Here is a 22504-nt window from a genome sequence, read left to right as displayed (position 1 = left end):
TGTGTCTTTATACTATTGGGATACCTCACTCAGGATGATTTTTTCTAGATCCCACCATTTGCCTGCAAAATTCATGATTTCCTTGTTTTTAATTGCTGAATAGTATTTCAATGGGTAAAAGTACCACAATTTCTGTACCCATTCCTCTGTTGATGGACATCTGGGTTGTTTCCAGGTTCTGGCTATTACAAATAAAGCTGCTACAAACATGGTTGAGCAAATGTCCTTATTGTGTACTTGAACATCTTTTGGATATATTCCTAGGAGTGGTATAGTTGGATCTTGAGGTAGCACTATTCCTAATTTTCTGAGAAAGTGCCAGATTGATTTCCAAAGTGGTTGTAACAGTTGACATTCCCACCAGCAGTGAAGGAGGATTCCCCTTTCTCCACAGCCTCTCCAGCATGTGTTGTCTCTTGAGTTTTTTATCTTAGCCATTCTGATGGGTGTAAGGTGAAATCTCAGGGTCATTTTGATTTGCATCTCTCTGATGGCTAGGGATGTTGAACATTTCCTTATGTGTTTCTCTACCATTCTATATTCTTCTACAGAGAATTCTCTGTTTAGCTCTGTTTTCCATTTTTAATTGGGTTATTTGAATTATTGCCTTTTAACTTCTTTAGTTCTTTATATATTCCAGATATCAACCCTCTCTCAGATGTTGGGTTGGTGAAGATCCTTTTCCAGTCTGTAGGCTGTTGTTTTGTTGTAATGACAGTGTCTTTTGCTTTACAGAAGCTTTTCAGTTTCATGAGGTCCATTTATTGATTGTTGCTATTAGGGTTTGTGCTAATGGTGTTCTGTTCAGAAAGTTGTCTCCTGTGCCAATGAGTTCTAGGGTCTCCCTGCTTTTTCTTCTAACTGATTTAGAGTATCTGGTTTTATGTTGAGATCTTTGATCCACTTGGACTTTAGTTTTGTGCAGGGTGATAAGTACGGATATATTTTCATTTTTCTGCATGTAGAAATCCAGTTGGACCAGCACCATTTGCTGAAGATGCTGTCTTTGTTTCATTAAATGGTTTTGGCTTCTTTGTCAAAAATCAAGTATTCATAGGTGTGTGGGTTTATTTCTGGGTCTTCTATGCGGTTCCGTTGATCCACCTTTCTGTTTCTATGCCAGTACCAAGCAGTTTTTATTATTACTGCTTTGTAGTACAACTTGAGATTAGGGATGGAAATACCTCCAGAGGATTTGTTTTTATACAGGATTGTTTTGGAAATTCTGGGTTTTTTGTTTCTCCATATGAAGTTGAGAATTTTTCCATCAAGGTCTGTAAAGAATTGTGTTGGTATTTTGATGGGAATTGCATTGAATCTGTAGATTGCTTTTGGCAGAATGGCCATTTTCACAATGTTAATCCTACCAATCCATGAGCACGGGAGATCTTTCCATCTTCTGAGATCTTCTTCAATTTCTTTCTTCAGAGACTTGAAGTTTTTTTTTTTTTTTTTTTTTTTTTTCAAACCGGTCTTTCACCTGCTTGGTTAGAGTCACCCCAAGGTATTTTATGTTATTAGTGGTTTATTGTGAAGGGTGTTGTTTCCCTGATTTCTTTCTTGACCCTTTTGTCTTGGGTATACTGGAGGGCTTCTGATTTTTTTGTGTTAATTTTGTATCCAGCCACTTTGCTGAAGGTGTTTATCAGCTGAAGGAGTTCTCTGGTTGAGTTTTTGGGGTCACTTAGGTATACTAGCATATCATCTGCGAATAGTGATACTTTGAATTCTTCCTTTCCGATTTGTATTCCCTTGATTTCCCTTACTTGTCTTATTGCTCTAGCTAGGACTTCAAGTACTATGTTGAAGAGATACGGAGACAATGGGCAGCCTTGCCTTGTTCCTGATTTCAGTGGGATTCATTTAAGTTTCTCTCCATTGAGTTTGATGTTGGCTATAGGTTTGCTGTCTATTGCCTTTGCTATGTTTAGGTATGTTCCTTATATCCCTGATCTCTCCAAGACTTTAAACATGATTGGGTGTTGGATTTTGTCAAATGCTTTTTTGACATTTAGTGAGATGACCATGTGGTTTTTCTCCTTGAGTTTGTTTATATGGTGGATTACATTGATGGATTTCTGTATATTGAACCACCCTTGCATGCCTGGGATGAAGCCTACTTGTACATGGTAGATGGTATCTTTTATGTGTTCTTGGATTTGGTTTGCAAGTATTTTATTGAGTATCTTTGCATCAATGTTCATAAGAGAGATCGGTCTGAAGTTCTCTTTTTTGTTGTTGGATCTTTGTGTGGTTTAGGTATTAAGGTGACTGTGCCTTCATAGAATGAGTTTAGTAATGTTCCTTCTGTTTCTATTTTGTGGAATAATTTGGAGAGAATTGGAATTAGCACTTCTTTGAAGGTCTGGTAGAATTCTGTACTGAAATCACCTGGACCTGGGCTTTTTTTTTTCCAAACAAACAAACAAACAAAAAATGTTCTTTTATTTTCTAAGTGTTCCATGCTCCACCTCTCACTTGATTTTTGTCTGACCCTTCTACCTTAACTTTTGACATTGTTTATGTGGCTTGTCACCTTCCTAAAACATAGTGTGACCTCATATCTACCACACTTTCAATCCATTTGTCAGAATAATATTCTCTATGTAAAACAGCTCTCAGCCCCTCTGTGACTTTCTTGTCACTATTCATGATGTACTCTGCTCTGATCAAGAGGTTAATAATGTAGTTTTAATATGAAATGAACATCCAGGCATCCATCTCCAACTTCTCTTGAAACCTTCAAAGCCAATTTCATGTTTCCTGGAGGTTTTTCCTCATGACATAATCAATGATTTTACTGAAGTAGAGAATAATAGATCACAAATCCTTCACCTAAATTATTTTTATTTAATTTAATTTTTATTATATACTTTATATCCTGATCCCAGCTTCCCCTCCCTCCTTTCCTCCCATCCGTCCCTCTCATTTTCCCTACCCCCTTCCCAAGCTCCTGTCTTCCTAGGAAAAGGGGAGGCCTCCCATGGATAGAAATCCCCCTTGGCATATGGAGTTTCAATAAGACTAAGGTCATCTTTTTCTATTGTGGTTAGACAAGGCATTCCAATGAGGTGAAAGGGATCCAAAGGCAGGCATAGAGTCAAAGACAGCCCCTCCTCCTGCTTTTATGAGTCCCACATGAAGAACAATGGCACAACTGTTACACATGTATAGAGGGCCTCATTCCTTACAATGCATGTTCTGTTTGGCAGTTAGGTCTCCATGGGCTCGGATTAGTTGATTCTGAAGGTTTCCTTATGATGACCTTGACCTCTCTGGCTCCTGCAATCTTCCTCCTTGACTTCCAACAGAGGCCCCAAGTTCTGCCTAACGTTTGGCTGTGTATATCTGCATCTGTGTCCATCAGTTCCTGGGTGAAGCCTCTCTGATGATGTTCATGCTAGACACTTGTATGAAATTATAGCAGAATATTATTAATATTGTCAGAGTGAGCTTTTCTTGGGATGGGTCTCAAGAAGCCATTCCCTAAGTTTGTGCTTCGTCTTTACCCCTGCATATCTTATAGGCAGGGCAAATTATGGGACAAGGGTTTTGTGGCTGGGTTGGTGTGCCAATTCCTCCTTAGAAGTCTGTTTTTGGTTACAGGAGATGGCAGGCTCAGGTTCTGTATGTCCCATTGTGAGAAGTCTTGGCTCAGGTCACCCTCATAGGTTCCTGTGAGTTTCCATTGTCCTAGTTTCTAACTCAACCCAGAGATATTCCGACTGATTCTAATTCTCTCTCCTAGGACTCTCTTCTTCTGTCCTCCCCACATGTGATTGCCTTCTGCTCAACTGCCCAGCCCTCCTCCACCGTGTTTCCTCCATCCAGCCACTGGCAATGTCTGTTCTAGTTCCCCTACTCAATGATATCCAAATCCCCCACTTGGGCCCTCCTTGTGACTTAGCTTCTGTGGGTCCTTGGATTGTAGCATGGTTTTCCTATACTTTATGGCTAATATCCACTTACAAGTGAGTACATACCATGTGTGTCTTTTTGGGTTTTGGTGACCTCACTCAGGATGATTTTTTTCCCCAGTTCCATCCATTTGCCTTCAAATTTCATGATGTTTTTGATTTTAATGCCTGAATAGTATTTCACTGTGTAAATGTACCACTTTTCTTTGTATATTAACTTTTATTTTTTAAATTATTTTTTTTAATTTGTTACAGTTTATTCACTTTGTATCCCAGCTGTAGCCATCTCCCTCATCCCCTCCCAATGCTTCCTTCTTCTTTTCCTGCCATGCCAGTCCATTGATAGGGGAGGTCCTCCTCCCCTTCCATCTGCCTAGCTTATCGGGTCTCATCAGGACTGGCTGCATTGTCTTCACAGTGGCCTGGAAAGGCTGCTCTCCCCTAAGGAGGAGGTGATCAAAGAGCCAGCCACTGAATTCATGTCAGAGACCATCCCTGTTCCCCTTACTAGGGAACCCACTTGGAGATGAAACTGCCATGGGCAACATCTGTGTAGGAGTTGTAAGTGGTTATTATATGTGGTTATAAGTGGTTATATGACATGGGTTAAACTTACTAAAATGTGTACACTGAAAGAAACTAAACAAGAAGGACCCTGGGTAAGACAATCAATCCTCATTCAGAAAGTCAAACAAGATAGGCATCAGAAGAGGGAGAAAACAGGGAAAAGGACAGGAGCCTACCACAGAGGGCCTTTGAAAGACTCTACCCAGCAGGGTATCAAAGCAAATGCTGAGACTCATAGCCAAACTTTGGACAGAGTTCGGGGAATCTTATGAAAGAAGAGAGATAGAAAGACCTGGAGAGGACAGAAGCTCTACAAGGAGACCAACAGAACCAAAATACCTGGGCACAGGGATCTTTTCTGAGCCTGATACTCCAAACAAATACCATGTGTACCACATTTTCTTTATCTATTCTTCTAATGTGGAACATCTAGGTTATTTCCAGTTTCTGGCTGTTACAAATAAAGCTGATGTGAACATGTTAAATAAGTCTTCTTAGTGTATGATAGAATATCCTTTGTGTATATGCCCAAGAGTATTGCTGGGTCTTGGAGTACATCTATTCCCAATATTTCTGAGAAACCTCCAGAGTTATTTCCACAGTGGTGATACAAGTCTCTCTCCTACCAACAATAGAGTAGTGTTCCCCTTGCTGCCAGCATGAACTCCATTTATATTATGATCTTAGCCATTTTAACAGTTATAAGATAGTATCTGAAAGTCATTTTGATTTACATTTCCCACATTTCTTGAAGTGCTTCTCAGCCATTTGAGATTCCTGAAGATGCCACTCCTCTAATGAGACAGGACTCCTAGTGGAGGAAGGGGAACACCAACCCACCCACAAAACCTTCAACTCAAAAATTATTCTGCCTACAAGATGTGAAGGGATAAAGATAGTGCACAGATTTAGGAATGAAACAACAATTCCTGACCCAACCTGAGAGAGAGCCAACCCCTTACACTATTAATGACACACTGCTATGCTTGCAGACAGGTCTTGTTTGAGAGGTCTTGTTTGAGAGGCTCCACACAGCAGCTGATCTAAACAAATGCTGAGTCACTCACAGCCAAACATGAGGCAAAGCACTTGGAGCCTTGAGTAAATGTGAAGGGGAGTGGGTGGAATAGAAGGATATGGAGGGGACAGTAGCTCCACAAGAAGACCAACAGAGTCAAGGAAATTAGGTCCAGTGGGTCTTGAGAAGAATAAAGCACCAACCAATGACCATGCATGAACTTGACACGATGTGCAGCTTGGTCATTATGTGAGTCCCCTAATAAGAGGAGCAAGGACTGCCCCTGACATGGACTCTGTTGCTTGCTTTTGATCACTTCCCTCTGACAAGGATGCTTTGCCAGGCCACCATGGAAGAGAAAGCACTCACTCCTGATGCAACTAGATATGCTGAAGTGCATTTTTGGTGAGGTCTCCTCTTTTCTGAGAGGTAGGGAAGGAGGAATAGGGGGAAGAGTAAGAAGGGTGGGAACAGGAGGAGATGAGGGAGGGGGCTATGATTGGGATGTAAAGACAATAAATAAATTCATTTTCAAAAATAATAAAAAAGAGGTTCCTCAGTTGAGTTTTTCTGTTTAGATCTGTACCACATTTTAATTGGATTATTTGGCTTGCTGTTGTCTCAATTTTTGAGTTCTCTATATATTTTGGAAATGAGCTCTCTGTCAGATGTGAGGGGGGCGGCGAAGATCTTCCCAGTCTCTAGGCTGCCTTTTTGTCCTATTGACAGTGTTCTTTGCCTTACAGAAGCTTTTCAGTTTCATGAGGTCCCATTTATTGTCAGCCTTAGTGTCTTCACTGTTAGTGTTCTGATCAGGAAGCTTTCTCCTGTGTCAAAATATTCAAGTTTATTTCGTTTATTCCTAACTTTCTCTTTTATAAGGTTCAGTATTTATATTGAGCTTTTGACCCACTTGGACTTGAGTTTTGTGCAGTGTGATAGATATGAATCTGTTTGCAGTCTTTTATATGCAGGCATCCAGTAAGACTAGGGCAACTTGTTGAAGATTCTTTCTTTTTCCTATTGTATGACTTAAAGGGTTTTTTTTTTTTTCAAAACTCAGGTATATGTTGTTGTGTGGATTTATGTACCGTTCTTTGATTCTAATGATCAACCTACCTGTGTTTATGCCAATACCATTAGGTTTTTAATTATGGTAGCTCTGGAGAAGAGCTTAAAATTGGGACCATGGTTTCCATAGAAGTTCTCTTATCATACAGGATTGTTTTAGCTATCTATCCTGGGTTTATTGTTGAAGTTGAGTATTGATCTTTAAAGGTCTGTAAAGGATTGTGTTGAAACTTTGATGAGAATTGAATTGAGTCTGTAGATTGCTTTTGATAAGATGGCCATTTTTACTGTTAATCCTACTGATCCAGTAGCATGGGCGATTTTTATACATTCTTATACATTTTTATACATTCAATTTCTTTATTGAAAGGCTTGCAGTTATTGTCATACAGGTCTTTCACTTTCTTGTTAGAGTTACACCCAGAGGTATCTTATATTATTTGTGGCTATCATAAAGGTGTTGTTTACACAGTTTCTTTCTCCACATGTTTATTGTTTGCATGTAGAAGGGATAATGATTTTTTAAAATTTTTAATTAAATGTTTATTTTTTATATTAATTACAGTTTATTCACTTTGTATCCCAGCTGTAGCCCTCTCCCTCATTCCCACACAATCCCACACTCCCTCCTTCATCTCCTCCCATACTTTCCTCCAAGTCCACTGATAGGGGAGGTCCTCCTCCACTTCCATCTGACCCTAGCTTATCAGGTCTCATCAGGACTGGCTATGTTGTCCTCTTCTGTGGCTTGGCAAGGCTGCTCCCCACTCAGGGGGAGGTGGTCAAAGAGCTAGCCACTAAGCACATGTCAGAGACAGTCCCTTTTCTCATTATTAGGGAACCCACTTGGACAGTGAGCTGCCATAGGCTACATCTGAGCAGAGGTTCTAGGTTATATCCATGAATGGTCCTTTGTTGGAGTTATCAGTTTCAGAAAAGACCCCTGTGACCAGATTTTTTGGTTCTGTTGCTCTCCTTGTGGAGCTCCTGTCCTCTCCAGGTCTATCTTCCCCTTCTTTCATAAGATTCCCTGCACTCTTCCCAAAGTTTGGTTATGAGTCTCAGCATCTGCTTTGATACACTCCTGGATAGAGTCTTTTAGAGGCCCTCTGTGGTAGTGCTCCTCTCCTGTTGCCTGTTTTCACCCTCTTCCTAAGTCCATCCCCTTTGCCTCTTATTTACTGATTTCAGCCCCTAGTTTGCTTATTTCATACTCCTCTTGGGTGTGTTTGTTTTCTTTTGTTCTAGAGCATTCACATGTGCTGTTAAGTTGCTAGTATGAGATATCTCCAATTTCTTTACAAAGTCACTTAATGCTATTAAATTTCCTCTTAGCACTACTCTCATTGTGTCCCATAAGTTTGGTATGCTGTACTTCCATTTTTGTTGAATTCTAGAAAGTTTTAAATTTATTTATTTCTTAACTTATTGGTAATTGAGGAGAGAGTTGTTCAGTTTCTATAAGTTTATTTTTATTTATTTATTAATTTTTTATTGAGACATTTATTTATTACAATTTATTCACTTTGTATCCTGGCTGTAGCCTCCCAGTCTCACCCATCCTCCCTCTTCTCCCCTTATGTCCCTTCCCTATTCCACTGATAGGGGAGGACCTCCTCCCCATCTACCTGACCCTAGCCTATCAGGTCTCATCAGGGCTGGCTACATAATCTTATTCTGTGGCCTGACAAACCTTCACCCCCCAGGGGGAGCTGATCAAAGAGCCCACCTCTAAATAGGCTAAATATACTAAAATCTATAGACCTAAAGAAGTTAAACAAGGAGGACCCTAGGGAAGAGGTGGAAACCTCACTCAGAAGGGCAAACAGGATAGACATTGGAAGTAGGAGAAGAGTAGGAACAGGACAGGAGCCTTCCACAAGGAGTCTTTGAAAGACCCTACCCATCAGGTATGGAAGGAGATACTGAGACTCATAACCAATCTTTGGGCAGAGTGCAGGAAACCTTATGGAAGAAGAGGGAGATAGAAAGAGTTGGAGTAGCTGCACAAGGAGACCAACGGGGCCTGCAGAGACCAATAGTTCAACCAAGGATCATGCATGGAGAAGACCTAGACCCCTGCTCAGTTTCTAAGTGGATACCCTAGTAAGGGGAGCAGGGGCTGTCTCTGACATTAACTTTAGTGGCTGGCTCTTTGATGAGTTTCTGTAAGTTTTAAGCATTTTGTTGTTTCTGTTGTTGTTGAAGTATAGCTATAATCTATGATGATCTGATAAGATACAAGGGATTATTTTAATTTTCTTGTACCTGTTGAGACTTCTTTGTGACCAAGCACATGGTCAATTTTGGAAAAGTTCCAGGAGGTGCTGAGAAAAAAGTATATTCTTTGTGTTTGGGTGAAATATTCTATAGATATTTGTTAGGTCCATTTGATTCATAACATCTTTTAGTTCCATTAATTTTCTGTTTAGTTTTTGTCTTGTTGATCTGTGTATTGGTGACGATGTAGTGTGGAAGTCTGCCACTATTAGTGCGTGGGGTTTGATATGTGATTAAGCTTTAGTGGTGTTTCTTTTACAAAGGTGGGTGCCCTTGCATTTGGGGCATAGATTGTCAGGATTGAGTTGTCTTCATGTTGGATTTTTCCTTTGACGAGTATGACATGTCCTTCCCTATCTCTTTTGATTAATTTTGGTTGAAAGTTTATTTTATTAGATATTTGAATAGCTACTCCAGCTGTTCGTTTGCTTGAAAATCTTTTTCCATCTCTTTATTCTGAGGCAATGTCTATCTTTGCTGCTGAGGTGTATTTCTTGTATACAGCATAATTATGGATCCTGTTTTTACATTCATTCTATTAGCTTGTGTCTTTTTACTAGGAAAATTAGTTCATTGATGTTGAGAGATATTTTGACCAATGATTGTTAATTCTTGTTATTTTTGGTTGGTGGTGTTAGTGTGTGTGTGTGTGTGTGTGTGTGTGTGTGTGTGTGTGTGTGTATGTACTTCTTTTGGTTTTACTTGTGTGGAATTATTTATTTCTTGTATTTTCTTGGATGTAGTTAACCTCCTTGTGTTGGAGTACTCTTTCTAGTTTCTTCTGTAGGGCTGTATTTGTGGATAGATATTAAATTTGGTTTTATCATGGGATATCTTGTTTTCTCCCTCTAAGGTAATTGAAAGTCTAGGCTGGTATCTGCAGTCTCACAGACACTACAAGACACCTGCCCAATCCCTTCTGGCTTCTAGAGTCTCTGTTGATAAGTCAGGATAATTCTGATAGTTTGTCCTTTATATGTTACTTGGCCTTTCCCCCTGCAGCTTCTAATATGTTTTGTTTATTCTGTATATTTAGTGTATTAATTATTATGTGGTACCAAGATTTTCTTTTATGGTCCAATCTATTTGGAGTTCTCTAAGCTTCTTGTATGTTTATAGGTATTTCTTTATTTAGGGAATTTTTCTTTTATGATGTCATTGAAAATAGTTTCTGGTCCTTTGGTTGGGAATAATCCCTTTCTTCTATTCCTATTATTTTTTTGGCTTTGTCTTTTCATGATGTTCTAGACTTTCTGGATGATTTGTATCAATAGCTTTTTAGATTTAACATTTTCTTTGGCTGATGTATTGATTTCTTCAACAATTTCTTTCAATGCCTGAGAATCTCACTTCCATCTCTTCTATCATGTTGGTGAGGCTTGCTTCTGTTGTTCCTGTTTTCTTCCCTAGGTTTCCTTTTTTAGTTTTTTTTTGAGTTTTATTTTTTTATTCACTAATTAATTTATTTACTTTATATTCTGATCACAGCTTTTCCTCCCTCCATTCCCTCCTTCTCCTGTCCCCTCCCCCTTCATTTCCTTTCTCTTCAGAGTAGGAGAGGCCTCACCTCTCCCTATCAAGATGCCTTAGGATTAGGCACACCTTCTCCTGTTGAGGCTAGACATGGTAGCCTTGTTAGGGGAAAGAGATCCAAAGGAAGGAAACAGAGTCAGAGACAGCCACTGCCCCAATTGTTGGGGTAAATTTATGGTGTATATGATGTTATAAATATATTTATATATCACCTTCCGTTTACCAGTTTATCATTCCAATTACCTCACTGATCATATATATGTATATGATACTTAAATATACAATCTGTGTTATGTATGAATATATATCACAATTATACATAATCATATCTATATGGTATATATAACATAATTAAACACATTCACACAGGCACATATAATTGTATTTAAAATTCTGCTCTGTAAAATGATACACTTTAATTTCACACCAGTGAGAAACTCACAAGGATGCATCATGACTGACAGCTGTGATTGACATGTAGGTCATTATTTTTCTTAAGATTTCTTTCCTAGAGCCCCTGCACAGATGTAGCCCATGGCAGTTCAGTGTCCAAGTTGGTTCCATAGTGATAGGAACAGGGACTGCCTCTGACATAAACTGATTGGCCTTTTCTTTGATCACCTCCCCCTGAGAGGGGAGCAGCCTTACCAGGCCACAGAGGAAGACAGTGCAGCCACTCCTGATGAGATCTTATTGACTAGCATCAGAAGGAAGGAGAGGGGGACCTCCCAGATCTGTGGACTTGGTGAGGGGAATGCATGAAGAAGGGGGAGGGAGGGTGGGATTGGGAGGGGAGAATGGATGAGTTTATGGGGGGATACAAAGTGAATAAAGCATAATTAATAAAAGTTTAAAAAAAAAAACAGAAAGAATTCCCCAGGTTTTCTTTTCACAGATACCCTCATTTTGTGTTTTCTTTACTGCGTCTATTTCCATTTTCAGTTATTGAAAAGTTTTACTCACTTCTGCTTCATTATATTTTCTGTATTTCCTTAAGGGTTTTCTTTTTAAAGACCTCTATCATCTTTATAGGTTTGGATTTAACATCATTTTCTTGTACTTCAGCTGTGTGCAGATATCCAAGGCAGCGGTAGTAGGGTATCTCCGCTCTTACGGCACCATATTGCCCTGGCTGTTGTTCAGTGTACTCTTATGCTGGCCTGCAGCCATCTGGATGTTGCAGTTATTATAGCTTTAATGCTGATTTATAAATTTATCTCTGCAGGATGGGTGCTTTTTGGATGTATTTTTTTTCCCTCAGTTTCTGTTTCTTCCCTGTCTTCTTGCCTAAGTGGTTCAGTTAGACATCAGGTTCAGGAGGGTGAATCTCCGAGGGATTCTTGTGGCCTGCGTGGCCTGTGGAGTTTGGTGCTAACCTTACCGATGGATGGTGTGCTTAGCACTAGTATGGCCTGGGGTCCTTTGCGCAGAAAAACAAGAGGAATTGTGACCTGCACAATGGAGTACAGGGCATGGGGTACGGTGTAAGGCTATTGGGTGAGTTTTAAGGCAATATGGCAGGCAAGGGCTTCGGGCAGAGTATTAACTGGTTTCCCTGATTCTAGCAGCACCCCTCCCCCAAAAATCAGGCAAAGTTGTGGGTTTCGAAATGGGAACAAGGTATAGAGTGCAGTTTGGTGTGTGTTCAGGTGAGTTGGCTGGCAAGAGCGTGGAGTGAGAGAGGGGCTTACTTAGTGTTCCAGATGGCAGCAGGCCTCTAACAATTCAGGCACGGTTGTGGGGCAGGAAATGGAGCACAGGGATTGGGGTGGGTTTAACGCCCACCTACAGTCTTCAAAGTGCATATAGAAGAGCTGCTTTCCTCTCATCCATCCTTGGGCCATTTTTAGCTTCCCAGAAATAAGTAAACTGCCAAACCCCAGAAAGAATATCATTCCCTCATAATGAAAACTAATAAGACAGCAATTTTTAAAACATGAAATTTTAAGTTAGCGTCTTGATGTATAAGTATTCCTGATTTTTTTTTTTTTTTTTTTTTTTGGTCAACAACAATGCTACTCATTTCCTATATGAGGAGAAGGATCTAGCACTGACTGCTTCTGCTTCTCTGAGAAAATCCTGTCTCACCCTGGCAGACACAGCTTTGTTTTAAGTGCCTTGTCTCTGCAGGATGTTGGGTTTCAGATGCCAGCTCTGCTGTGGACCACATAGGCACCTGCTGCTTATGTTACTCTGCCAAATATAGCATGAAAATCCCCCTAGTGGGGTTCCTTTTTACCTTGCAGAGCCTTCAGAGACCTTGATGCTTCTCATATGGTGAATGATCTGTGTCAAGCTGAGTGATGCAAGACAGTCTGAGAGGCCGCTCAGGTTCCTCTGGGGCATTAAATATCTCAGCCTTATTAGCTGGTCCAGCAGACCAGGTGCATATTTGGTTTTCCTGAGCTTATCTTTTTGCCTCTCTTTAAAAGAGCTTTGTTGGAATATAGAAGTCATCCATCTTAAGACCCTCCAAGGACTCTGAGCTCAAATGATCACTGCTAGGTATTATTGTTTAATAATAACAAATGAATAAAGAACTCTTTTTTTTTCTGGGGTGATAGCTTAGTCAATAAACATGAGGACATGAGTTTGATTCCCAGGCCCTACATAAAAGGCAGGTGTTGCCTGCTTATAATCTCAGCATTAGTGAGATGGGATGTGGAGGCAGGGGGTTCCTGCAATTCTCTAACAGGCTACCCTGACCTACTTGGGTATGTTTTGGGCTAGTGAGAAACCCTAAGGCAAACAAAAATAGGAAGGGGCCTCAGGAGTAATTACCTGATGTTGTGATTTGGCCTCACAGGACTGTACTTAAAACAAACTGTTTCTCCATCCCTTTATCTCTCCAGGGATTAAGTTGTGAAGGCAGCATAAAAGTTACTACAGTAAACTCCCCCAAACGTAGATCCTTTTCTTCTTTTAACATATTTTTATTTATGTGTTGGGTGGTAGGAGGTTGCCTATGAAGGTTAAAAGAGGGATCAGGGTCAAGTGGAGCTACAGTTACAAGCATTCATGGAGAGAAGGACTCCAGTCTTTTGCAAGGACATCAATCACTCTTAACTACTGAGACATTGTTCTACTAGTACCCTTAACCCTAATTTGAAGGCTTATCCAGTTAAGACTCAGAAGAATTATGTTAAGATACACAATTAAGGCCAATATCAAACAGCTTTCATGACTGTTAGAACTATTTCTTCAGATGCAAGGGATAATGGCCATGGTTTTCAACCTTCCTAATGTTGTGACTCTGTAATACAATTTCTCATGGTGTGGTGACCGCCTACCATAAAATTATTTTGTTGCTACCTCATAACTGTCATTTTGCTACAGTCAAGAATCATAATGTAGATTCACAACCTCTGTGAAAGGGTCATTTGACACCCAAAAGGGGCTGATTCACAGGTTGAGAACCACTGCTTTATAGTTACAGGAAACTGTGTAAGATTTCCAGTGACCAGTTGTACTGGGTGTGGTCTGGTGCTTTGTGTTCCCTTGTAAGCTGAGCACTGAGGGAATGCAGAATTTAATTGTAATTTCACCCGTACATCTATCTAAAGGCCTGCTACCACGTTTTTGGTCACCTATGAATTTTTTTGTAGCCAAGAAAGCCAGGAGTACAATTTTATCTGACAGATTGAGATGGCATGGTGTATTCTTGGTTATCAAAATACTCATGTAGCAAGGGGTTTTTAGTTGGTGAATATTCGTGATGTTGGGGAAAGCATGATACTTCTTGTATAAGCTTGGTTACCTAAGTGCATGTACATTTGCAGGCTCTAGAAGGACATACGGAGCTGAGCTGCTTGTGACTGGATGACTTAGCTCTTGGATTCTTGTGTTTTGTTTCTTGTAATGCATATATTAAAAAATAAAGGATTCTTTTAAAACCTTAAAAAAAAAAGATTTCCAGCATTCCTTGAATAAGCCACCAGATTGTGTTGTGTGTGATACATGCGCCCATGTGTGTGCAGACGCATAAGGACTAGGGGACCTAAGTGTCCTCCTTCAGCATTCCATCCTGTTCCAGTGAGGCGGAGTCTCTCCTTAAACCTGAACCTAGCCTGGCAGCAGGCAAGCCCTGGCATGCTCTTTCATCTCCTCAGTGCTGGGATTGTGGGTACACAAGACAACACTTTTATATGGGTTCTGGGGATTTGAACTTAGGGCCTCATGTTTCCGATGTGAGCGTTCTCACTCACAGAGCTACCTGTATAGCTTTAGAATGGTTTTTTATACTATGTCCACATTTAGGGTCCTTGTATTGCGGGCGACTACTGCCCAGCTCTAGATTCAGCAGCTCCGGCCCCTAGGAGGACATTTGGAATGTTTCCCAGTTTTTGCGCAGGCTATGCAGGAGAGAGTGCAGTGATAATTAACAAAGTGTCAGACTGCATAATGGTGGAAACTGTAAAGGCACCGAAATGTTGTTACCAAGGCCCAGACTCACCTGTGAAAACAGGAAGTTAATTTGTGTGAAGAATATCACATGGGGGTGGAAGGGACAAAGCATGTGAGATTTCCTTTAAATAATTCATACCAGGCAGAAATAAAAAAAAATCTGTGAAAAAAAAAAAGAATGAAAGCAACAAAGGGCAAACAACACCCTTTGGCTGGTGAGATAACGCAAGGTCTGTGAGACAAGCCTTCGTGGATTCTCTTTGCCTCTCTGTGACCTTGAGAGAACCTCACCATCTATGATATTAGAGTTTTTATCCTACTATAGAAGTCATGACATTGTGCTCATAACAGGTTTTTAAATAGCAATGGGGCTTTGGATACTATACACTTAGTTATCTCTTTAAAGAACAATATACTTCCCAGGACCTCAGTGAAGGGGCAGGTGACCTTGTGATGTGAGAGTTCCCTCTAGGCCAGTTTCCATCAAATTTCACTCTGAGTCAGGCAGAGGGGCGCAGGAGTGAGAGGTGATGAACTAGCATTTCGGCCACCCTGGGTTGCCCAAGGACTGTTGGACATCCCTGGCAATCCCCGAGGAGTGGAGAGTGTGCACGTGGTAGGGCCTGCGCGAGGAGCAGCAGCTGCTGATTGGAATGTTGTTATTAGGGTCCGTTATTTTTGAAATTGATCCTTTGTAGTAAACACAGAATGGTGGGATGCTTTACTGCCAGTGCACACTGGGACTTCTAGACTGGACACAAAGCAGACACAAAGGAGAAGAACTTGCAATTCTCAGGTTGGGCTCTGGTAGTGGTCAATGAATGGGGCCACTCTGTTCTCTTTGTATATCTGACACAGGATGAACAAGCTCAGTTATTTCCAAGAATAGTTCTCTGCTCAAGTTAAATAACAATAGTAGAACAACAACAGATCACAATATGTTGTTTTCAACAACAAATCACAATAATGTTGTTTTCTACAAGGCTCTCAGACTTCTCAGATTAAAAAAAAAAAATCAAAATTAAGCTTCCAAATCAAAAGCTAACCTGGAACCAGAGCAAAGGAGAGACCTGCAAATTCTTTGAGCAGGCCAACGCAGATACTGCTTACATGACATTTCCAGGTCCTCACACAAGGAATAACATGAAGTCACCTGATGTAAGACAGTCAGGTTATTAATTGCTCTGTCTCTCCTTCTTTCTGCTTCACAGGACGGTGACTGAAACTGCCAGTATTACTTTTTCATGCTAATTCATTACTTCTAGTTCTTTATAAAGGACTTCTCCATAGTTGAAAGCAAATGCTTCAGTCCCTCCCGCTGGCTTATTACATATATATTTTTTAAATTTTTAATTAATTATTATTATTTTTTTTACAATTTATTCACTTTGTATCCAAGCTATAGCTCCTTCCCTCATCCCCTCTTACTCTGGCTCTCCCTTCCTCTTTTCCTCCCATGTCTCTCCCTCTGTCCATTGATAGGGGAAGTCATCCTCCCCTTCCACCCGACCCCTAGACTATCAGGTCTCATCAGGATTGGCTGCATTGTCTTCCCCTGTGGCTTGGTAAGGCTATTCACCAACCCCCTGTCAGAGGGAGGTGATCAAAGAGCCAGCCACTGAGTTCATGTCAGAGATAGCACCTGTTCCTCTTACTAGCGTACCCACTTGGACACTGAGCTGCCATGGGCTACATCTGTGCAGGGGTTCTATGTTTTCTCCATGCATGGCCCTTGGTTGCAGTATCAGTCTCAGAAAATACCCCTGTACCCAGATTTTTTGGTTCTTTTGGTCCTTGTGGAGCTCCTCTCTTCTCCAGGTCTTTCTAGCTCCCTCTTCTTTCATAAGATCCCTGCACTGTGTCCAGAGTTTGGCTATGAGTCTCAGCATCTGCTTGATACCCTGCTGGGTAGAGACTTTCAGAGGCCCTCTGTGGTAGGCTTCTGTCCTGTTCCATTTTTACTCTCTCTTTTGATGTCTCTCCCCTTTGCATTTCTGAATGAGGATTGAGCATCTTACCCAGGGTCCTCCTTCCTTAGCTTCTTTAGGTGTACAGATTTTAGTATGTTTATCCTGTATTATATATCCAATTCCACTTATAAGTTATTATATACCATGTGTGTCTTTCCACTTCAGTGATACTTCACTCAAGATGATGTTTTCTACTTTCTTAGTCATCAGGGAAATGCAAATCAAAATGACCCTGATATTTCACCTTAAACCCAGAAAGATTAAGATCAAAAACTCAGGGGACAATACATGCTGGAGAGGATGAGGAAAAAGGGGAACCTTCCTCTATTGCTGGTGGGAATGTAAACTTATACAACCACTCTGGAAATCAATCTGGTGCTTTCTCAGAAAATTAGAAATAGTGCTACCTCAAGATCCAGCTATCCTACTCCTGAGCTTATATCCAAAGTATCCTTAACTATACAAGAAGGACATTTGCTCAACCATATTCATAGCAGCTTTATTCAGGATAGCCAGAATCTGTAAACAACCCAAATGTCCCTCAACTGAGGAATGGATACAGAAATTGTGGTACATTTACACAATGGAACACAACTAAGCAATTAAAAACAAGGAAATCATGAAATTTACATACTATATTTTATAATGAAATGTAAAATTTTAGAATTGGAAATAAAACTTATTTATGTCTTTAAATTGCAATTTTTGTCCTTGACAATACCAAACGAATATTCTACAATTCCATTGAACTCTGACAGCACATAGCAGCTGCCAGAGGTTTGGGGGCTCAGTAATGCAAAACTGCCACACTTAGATTCTGCCTACAATCTCATACCCTATGATTACTCATATTCTATCCTACTTGACTGTATGTTGGAGATTTTGTGTTATCTCTTCCCGTTTGGATAAATTCTTCAGAGCTGCTGGATTTTAGTGAGGAATAGAAGGAGAGAAGGATGGAGCTATGGGGAGGCATTGAATAATAGTCCTTTTGGACAATAATTTAAGAATGCTGCCAGCATTCCTCATGGTGGTATGTTTTAAAAAAGATTTTTATTCCACATCCCCAGGCAGAGCATGGTGTCTCCTTATAAAGATCTGCAAGGGGAGGAGGGGAGGGGCTTGTAGGGTCAGGAGGACTTTGTATATGGCCTGTCTCCAAGACCCAGGTAAGGGAACACAGCATACGTGATGCAGGCTATATGACAGGTATATAATAACCATGTGGATGGTTTATGTGTGAACCGTGTGGCTTGATAGTGGTCACGATGCCTTTGGCCCCACAAGGGGCCACGGGAGTCTAGGTTGTTCATGTCTTGCTTGTTGCAGCCCTTTCTGCTTAGAGCCTGATAACCTGGCAACCTATATTCTCTGACAAGGTTTGCAGATATAAGCAGAGGGCAAGTCTGAGGAAACCAGTTTATCACAAAGGATGACAGTAGAGGCAGATGAAGACATCTGAGGGAAATGTCATATGTGGTCTGGGCATAGAAGTCTGTCTTGGATTTGGTATGCATCATTATCTTCATTGACATTATCACCACCCAGAACACTCCTTCTACCCACCCTCAGCATGCAGCTAGCTGGTTTATTTGGTTTGTGTCCTTGTTTCAGTTCAAACAGTATGACCAGGATGACTGAGGCTTAAAACACTGTCTAGAGATTTAATGTAACCCCGTCTCATTCCATATCTTGGGGTACCACCGGAAGAGGAGGGTAATTAAGAGGGTGGGGAAATTAAGGGAAAGAGAAGAAGCCTAGCTCCACCTTCTTCTGCTTTCCTTAGAGAGCTTTGTGTGGACATTACTTTGAACTAAGATGTACAAAATTATTTACATAGACATGACTCTGTAAATACCATGCAAACAATCTGGTTTGCTCAGAGTACTCAGACTATTTACATTTATTCCTATCAACTCAATTTTCCTGTCTTTCCCTTTGATATGAATTCAACAAATACCTGTATTTCATGTAGAACCATTCCTCCACTCAATGTATTTAACTTTCATCATGCATTCCAAATTACTTCTGTTACAATGTCTATTCAATTGTTAAATTGTAAACTCAGAATCTCTCAGGTACACTGTAGGTACAGTAATTGTTTGGTATCAAATACAATTAGTCATAGTTTTGGGTTATATCTGACTTACCCTGGGAATTCCCTTTAAAGTTTGTCTTTGGTGGATCTTTAAATGCAAATGCTCAACAAAGTAAAGGGGGAAAAAAAACACAGACAGAAAATGTTGACACAAATTTTGTTTGGTTTGGTTTTTTGAGACAGTTTTTCTTTGTGTAGATTTGGCTCCTGGGCTTGCTTTGTAGACCAGCCTGACCTCAAACTCACAGAGATCCTCCTGACCCCGCCTCCCGTAGTGCTGGGATTACAGACGTGTTCCACCACACCCAGCTGACACACCAAATGTTAATGTATCCTTTATTTCTATTAACCCAACATACAGTTTTGAAACTTTGTGGCTATTTCGGAATTTCAATGAGCCTTTCACTCCATGCACACATGTGCACATGTGTACATTTGAGAGACACATATATGTGTGTATCAAACATGTGTAGCTCACAAATACATATTGAGAGTGCGACACAGGGTCTGTGTGTGTGTCAGATCTATACATCTCATAAATACGCACAGAAAGGGCAACACAGGACAAACACATACACAAACAGAGAGAGAGAGGGAGAGTAATCAAAGTTGGATATCACTTGTAGCCCAGGATGGCAATTAATTTGGAAAGTAGTCCTTCTGTTTCTACCTTCCTATGGCTGGATTTATAGGCATGAGCCACCACAGCTTGCTCAAAATTATTTGTTGTGGTTGTTTTGGTTTGGTTTGATTTTGAGACAAGAGTCTTATAAAGCCCAAACTTTGATTATATTTCATTGTGAATACATAATATTGTAAGAAATTTCCAAAGTATTAACAAAGTTAATTTTTAAAAGAATGTAAGTATATGTTTCTGAAGATTATGTTGACAGTGTGCTAAATGGTTGAAAATGTTCTTGAACTTGTTATTCTTCTGCCTCTATTCCCTGAGTGCCCATTTTTGTAATCATGGGAATGGAATCCAGAGCTTTTTGCACTCAAAGCAAGAAATGTACCAAATGAGCATCATCTCCATCCCATTTATTTTCTTTAATCATAAAAGATTAGTTTTTAAATTTTAGCATGTAAAATGGCTATTTTGATGTTTTTTTCCTAATAAACTGTTGGACATGATTTTTTCAAAACTTTTGTATCAGTTGATACAATCATACTAACCGTGATTACGGCAGTGTGCACACGACCAATCGTAACTTAAACCAGAAAAAAAATCACAGCATAGAAGGAGGGATGTGGGCAAGAAACCCTGCACTAGCTGAGGACAGAGCTATTGGTAAGTAGCTGCTGGAGGAAACAAGGAAGCTTTCTTTAATTATGTAATCACTGGTATGTCCAACACAGGATGGGCAGGCCTCACTACTAAAACTAGCTGTGCCAGGCAGGGAAACAAAAAGGAAAAAGATCTAAATATTGAATAGGAAGGGATGGAAAGGTGGAATGAGCGATAGTGGGAGGTGCTGTTTGGAGAGGTGTATGATTCTAAGTTATATTGTATGAAATTCTCACACAATAACCAGAGCTAATTCTCAAAAGAATGAAAGTATCCATTTCAGAAGACTATGTTGACAGTTGAGATTTCTCCCATATTTGATATAAATACTGAAGTCCCTTTGTTACTCGTCTCCCTAAGATAACCTTCCCTTTTTGCTTTCTGTTCTTTTAGGTAACTTTTAAAGCTTCCAGACACTCAGTTTCCCCAGATTTGAAGTACGTTCTTCTGGCGTATGACGTCAAGCAGGTAAAGGAGCTTTTGCTCTTTCTTGGAAATCTTTGTCTGTGGACACTAAGAAGGCAATTTATATTGACATTGAGAACTGCTTGGGACGTTGAGTGTGACTTTGGTAGAGTGATGGTTAAAGGCAAGATAGTTGACTAGCAAATAACTGTTAGGGAACGGGCACATGTGTTCGGTTTTAGCTAATGTGACAGAGGCATGCTTATTTTCAGCGCCAATCCGCCAGCATCCTTCTGTGGTTCGGGTTTATGTAGGTTAGAGGCTTTCCTACTAGATATGTTTTGGACAGCAGGATGTATACAAGGAGAACATTGTTTCAAAGAATGGACAGTATATGCTTTGGCAGGATGTTTAAAGTTTTCATTACACTGTGTGTGTGTGTGTGTGCGCGCGCGCGCTCAGGCATCAGTGTTTTAAAGAATAACTGAAGGTCAGAGGACAACTTAGGGAGTTGATTCTCTCCACCATCTGTGTGCTAGAGTTTGAACAGTCTTAGTGGAAGTGTCATTATACACTGAGCCATCTTGGCATGCCAAGATTAGTTTTGTTTTGCTTAACTAATCAATGAAACTAATTAATTAATTAATGTTATTGATATTCTGTGGAATCTGTGAATTATCTGCTTGTACAAGCTGAAGTGGTACCTTCACATACTGAGCCATTTTCCCAGCTGATGTAATTTAAAATATCTGTAGGGTGTGTGTGTGCTCACGCATGCACACATAAGCGTGCATGTGTCTGTGTATGCACACTTGCATCCCAGCGAGCACCTATGTAGACATTTGAATAAAAGCAGTTATGCCTATGCCAGGGAACACATAGAAATCAGGAACAACCTGTGTTCCTCTTCAGTTGCCACCTTCTTTGAGACAGGATCTTTTTGCTATTTTTCTGTTTCTATGCACTAGGCTGTGAGCTCCTGTGGATTCTCCTGTCTTCTCCTCTGACTTCCCCTTAGAATTAGTGGAATCACAGACCTTCTATTATGTGTCTGGCTTTTGCTGGGGTTCTGAGGATTCAAACTCAGGCTTTCGCAGACAGTGCTTTTATCGATTGAGGGGTCTACCCCGCACTGTTGATGGCATTTGAATATCAGCTACATAGTCTCAGAAAATATCCTAAGTAGGATGACAAAAGAATCAACATTAAGCAAACACAATAACCTTTTCTCAGTCACTGCTTCATTACTTTACTCCAGCATTAGAGTAAAATTAGAGCATACATATGGCAAGTGATTATTTTCTACATAAATATATTTTGCATGGTTAAAAAACAAAGTAAGTGTTAAAAGACAATTCGATTACATAACTTCTGTAGAGAAGAAATGACAGGAGATTATTCAAGGAAGTTTTATGAGCTTTAGGACAGACAATAAAAATTTATGGAGTTAAGGCAGGAAACCTCATATAACGCATCAAAAGCTTTTGAACACATGACATTTCACAGCTCAGAAGACCTGCTGTTTAATGTGTTAGCCTTTTGGAGTGTACACCTGATGTGTATCTTTAATAATTTTACTGAAATCTAATTTATTCTGAAAACGATGGTGAAACTGCCATTACAGGCTTATTTCCCTATTAAGCATCTTTGTGTTTTGGATTGGATGGTGCTCCCATATTTTCTTCATTTGCAGATTTTGTAAGATACATGTTACAGTGAGAAAAAAAATATTTCTTTTATATGTGAAAATTATAAAAATACACTATAAGTTTACAAAATAATGCTATCTAGGAGACTTTAAATTTGACCTGACATATAAAATTGATAATGAAAATTTTATTTTTTGATTATATGTTTGTAATATAATATATATTATATATATGTATATATATTATATATATCCCTCTGTGTGTGTGTGTGTGTGTGTGTGTGTGTGTGTGTGTGTGTGTGTGT

At 40.0% G+C, this 22504-nt stretch overlaps 1 protein-coding gene across 1 annotated transcript in view; it reads left to right on the top strand.

Annotated features, from left to right (window-relative positions):
- The window catches only part of Dpp10 (dipeptidyl peptidase like 10), a 706326-nt gene that overhangs the window by 348741 nt on the left and 335081 nt on the right, over positions 1–22504 (top strand). Inside the window, exon 5 of the mRNA XM_055601904.1 lies at positions 20540–20614. Coding sequence (XP_055457879.1) covers positions 20540–20614 — 75 coding nt within the window. The remainder of the gene's footprint in view (positions 1–20539; positions 20615–22504) is intronic.

Source organism: Psammomys obesus, unplaced genomic scaffold (assembly GCF_907164565.1).
Source record: "Psammomys obesus unplaced genomic scaffold, mPsaObe1.curated_primary_1811, whole genome shotgun sequence".
NCBI lineage: Eukaryota > Metazoa > Chordata > Mammalia > Rodentia > Muridae > Psammomys > Psammomys obesus.
This window is presented reverse-complemented; position numbering and strand designations above follow the sequence as displayed.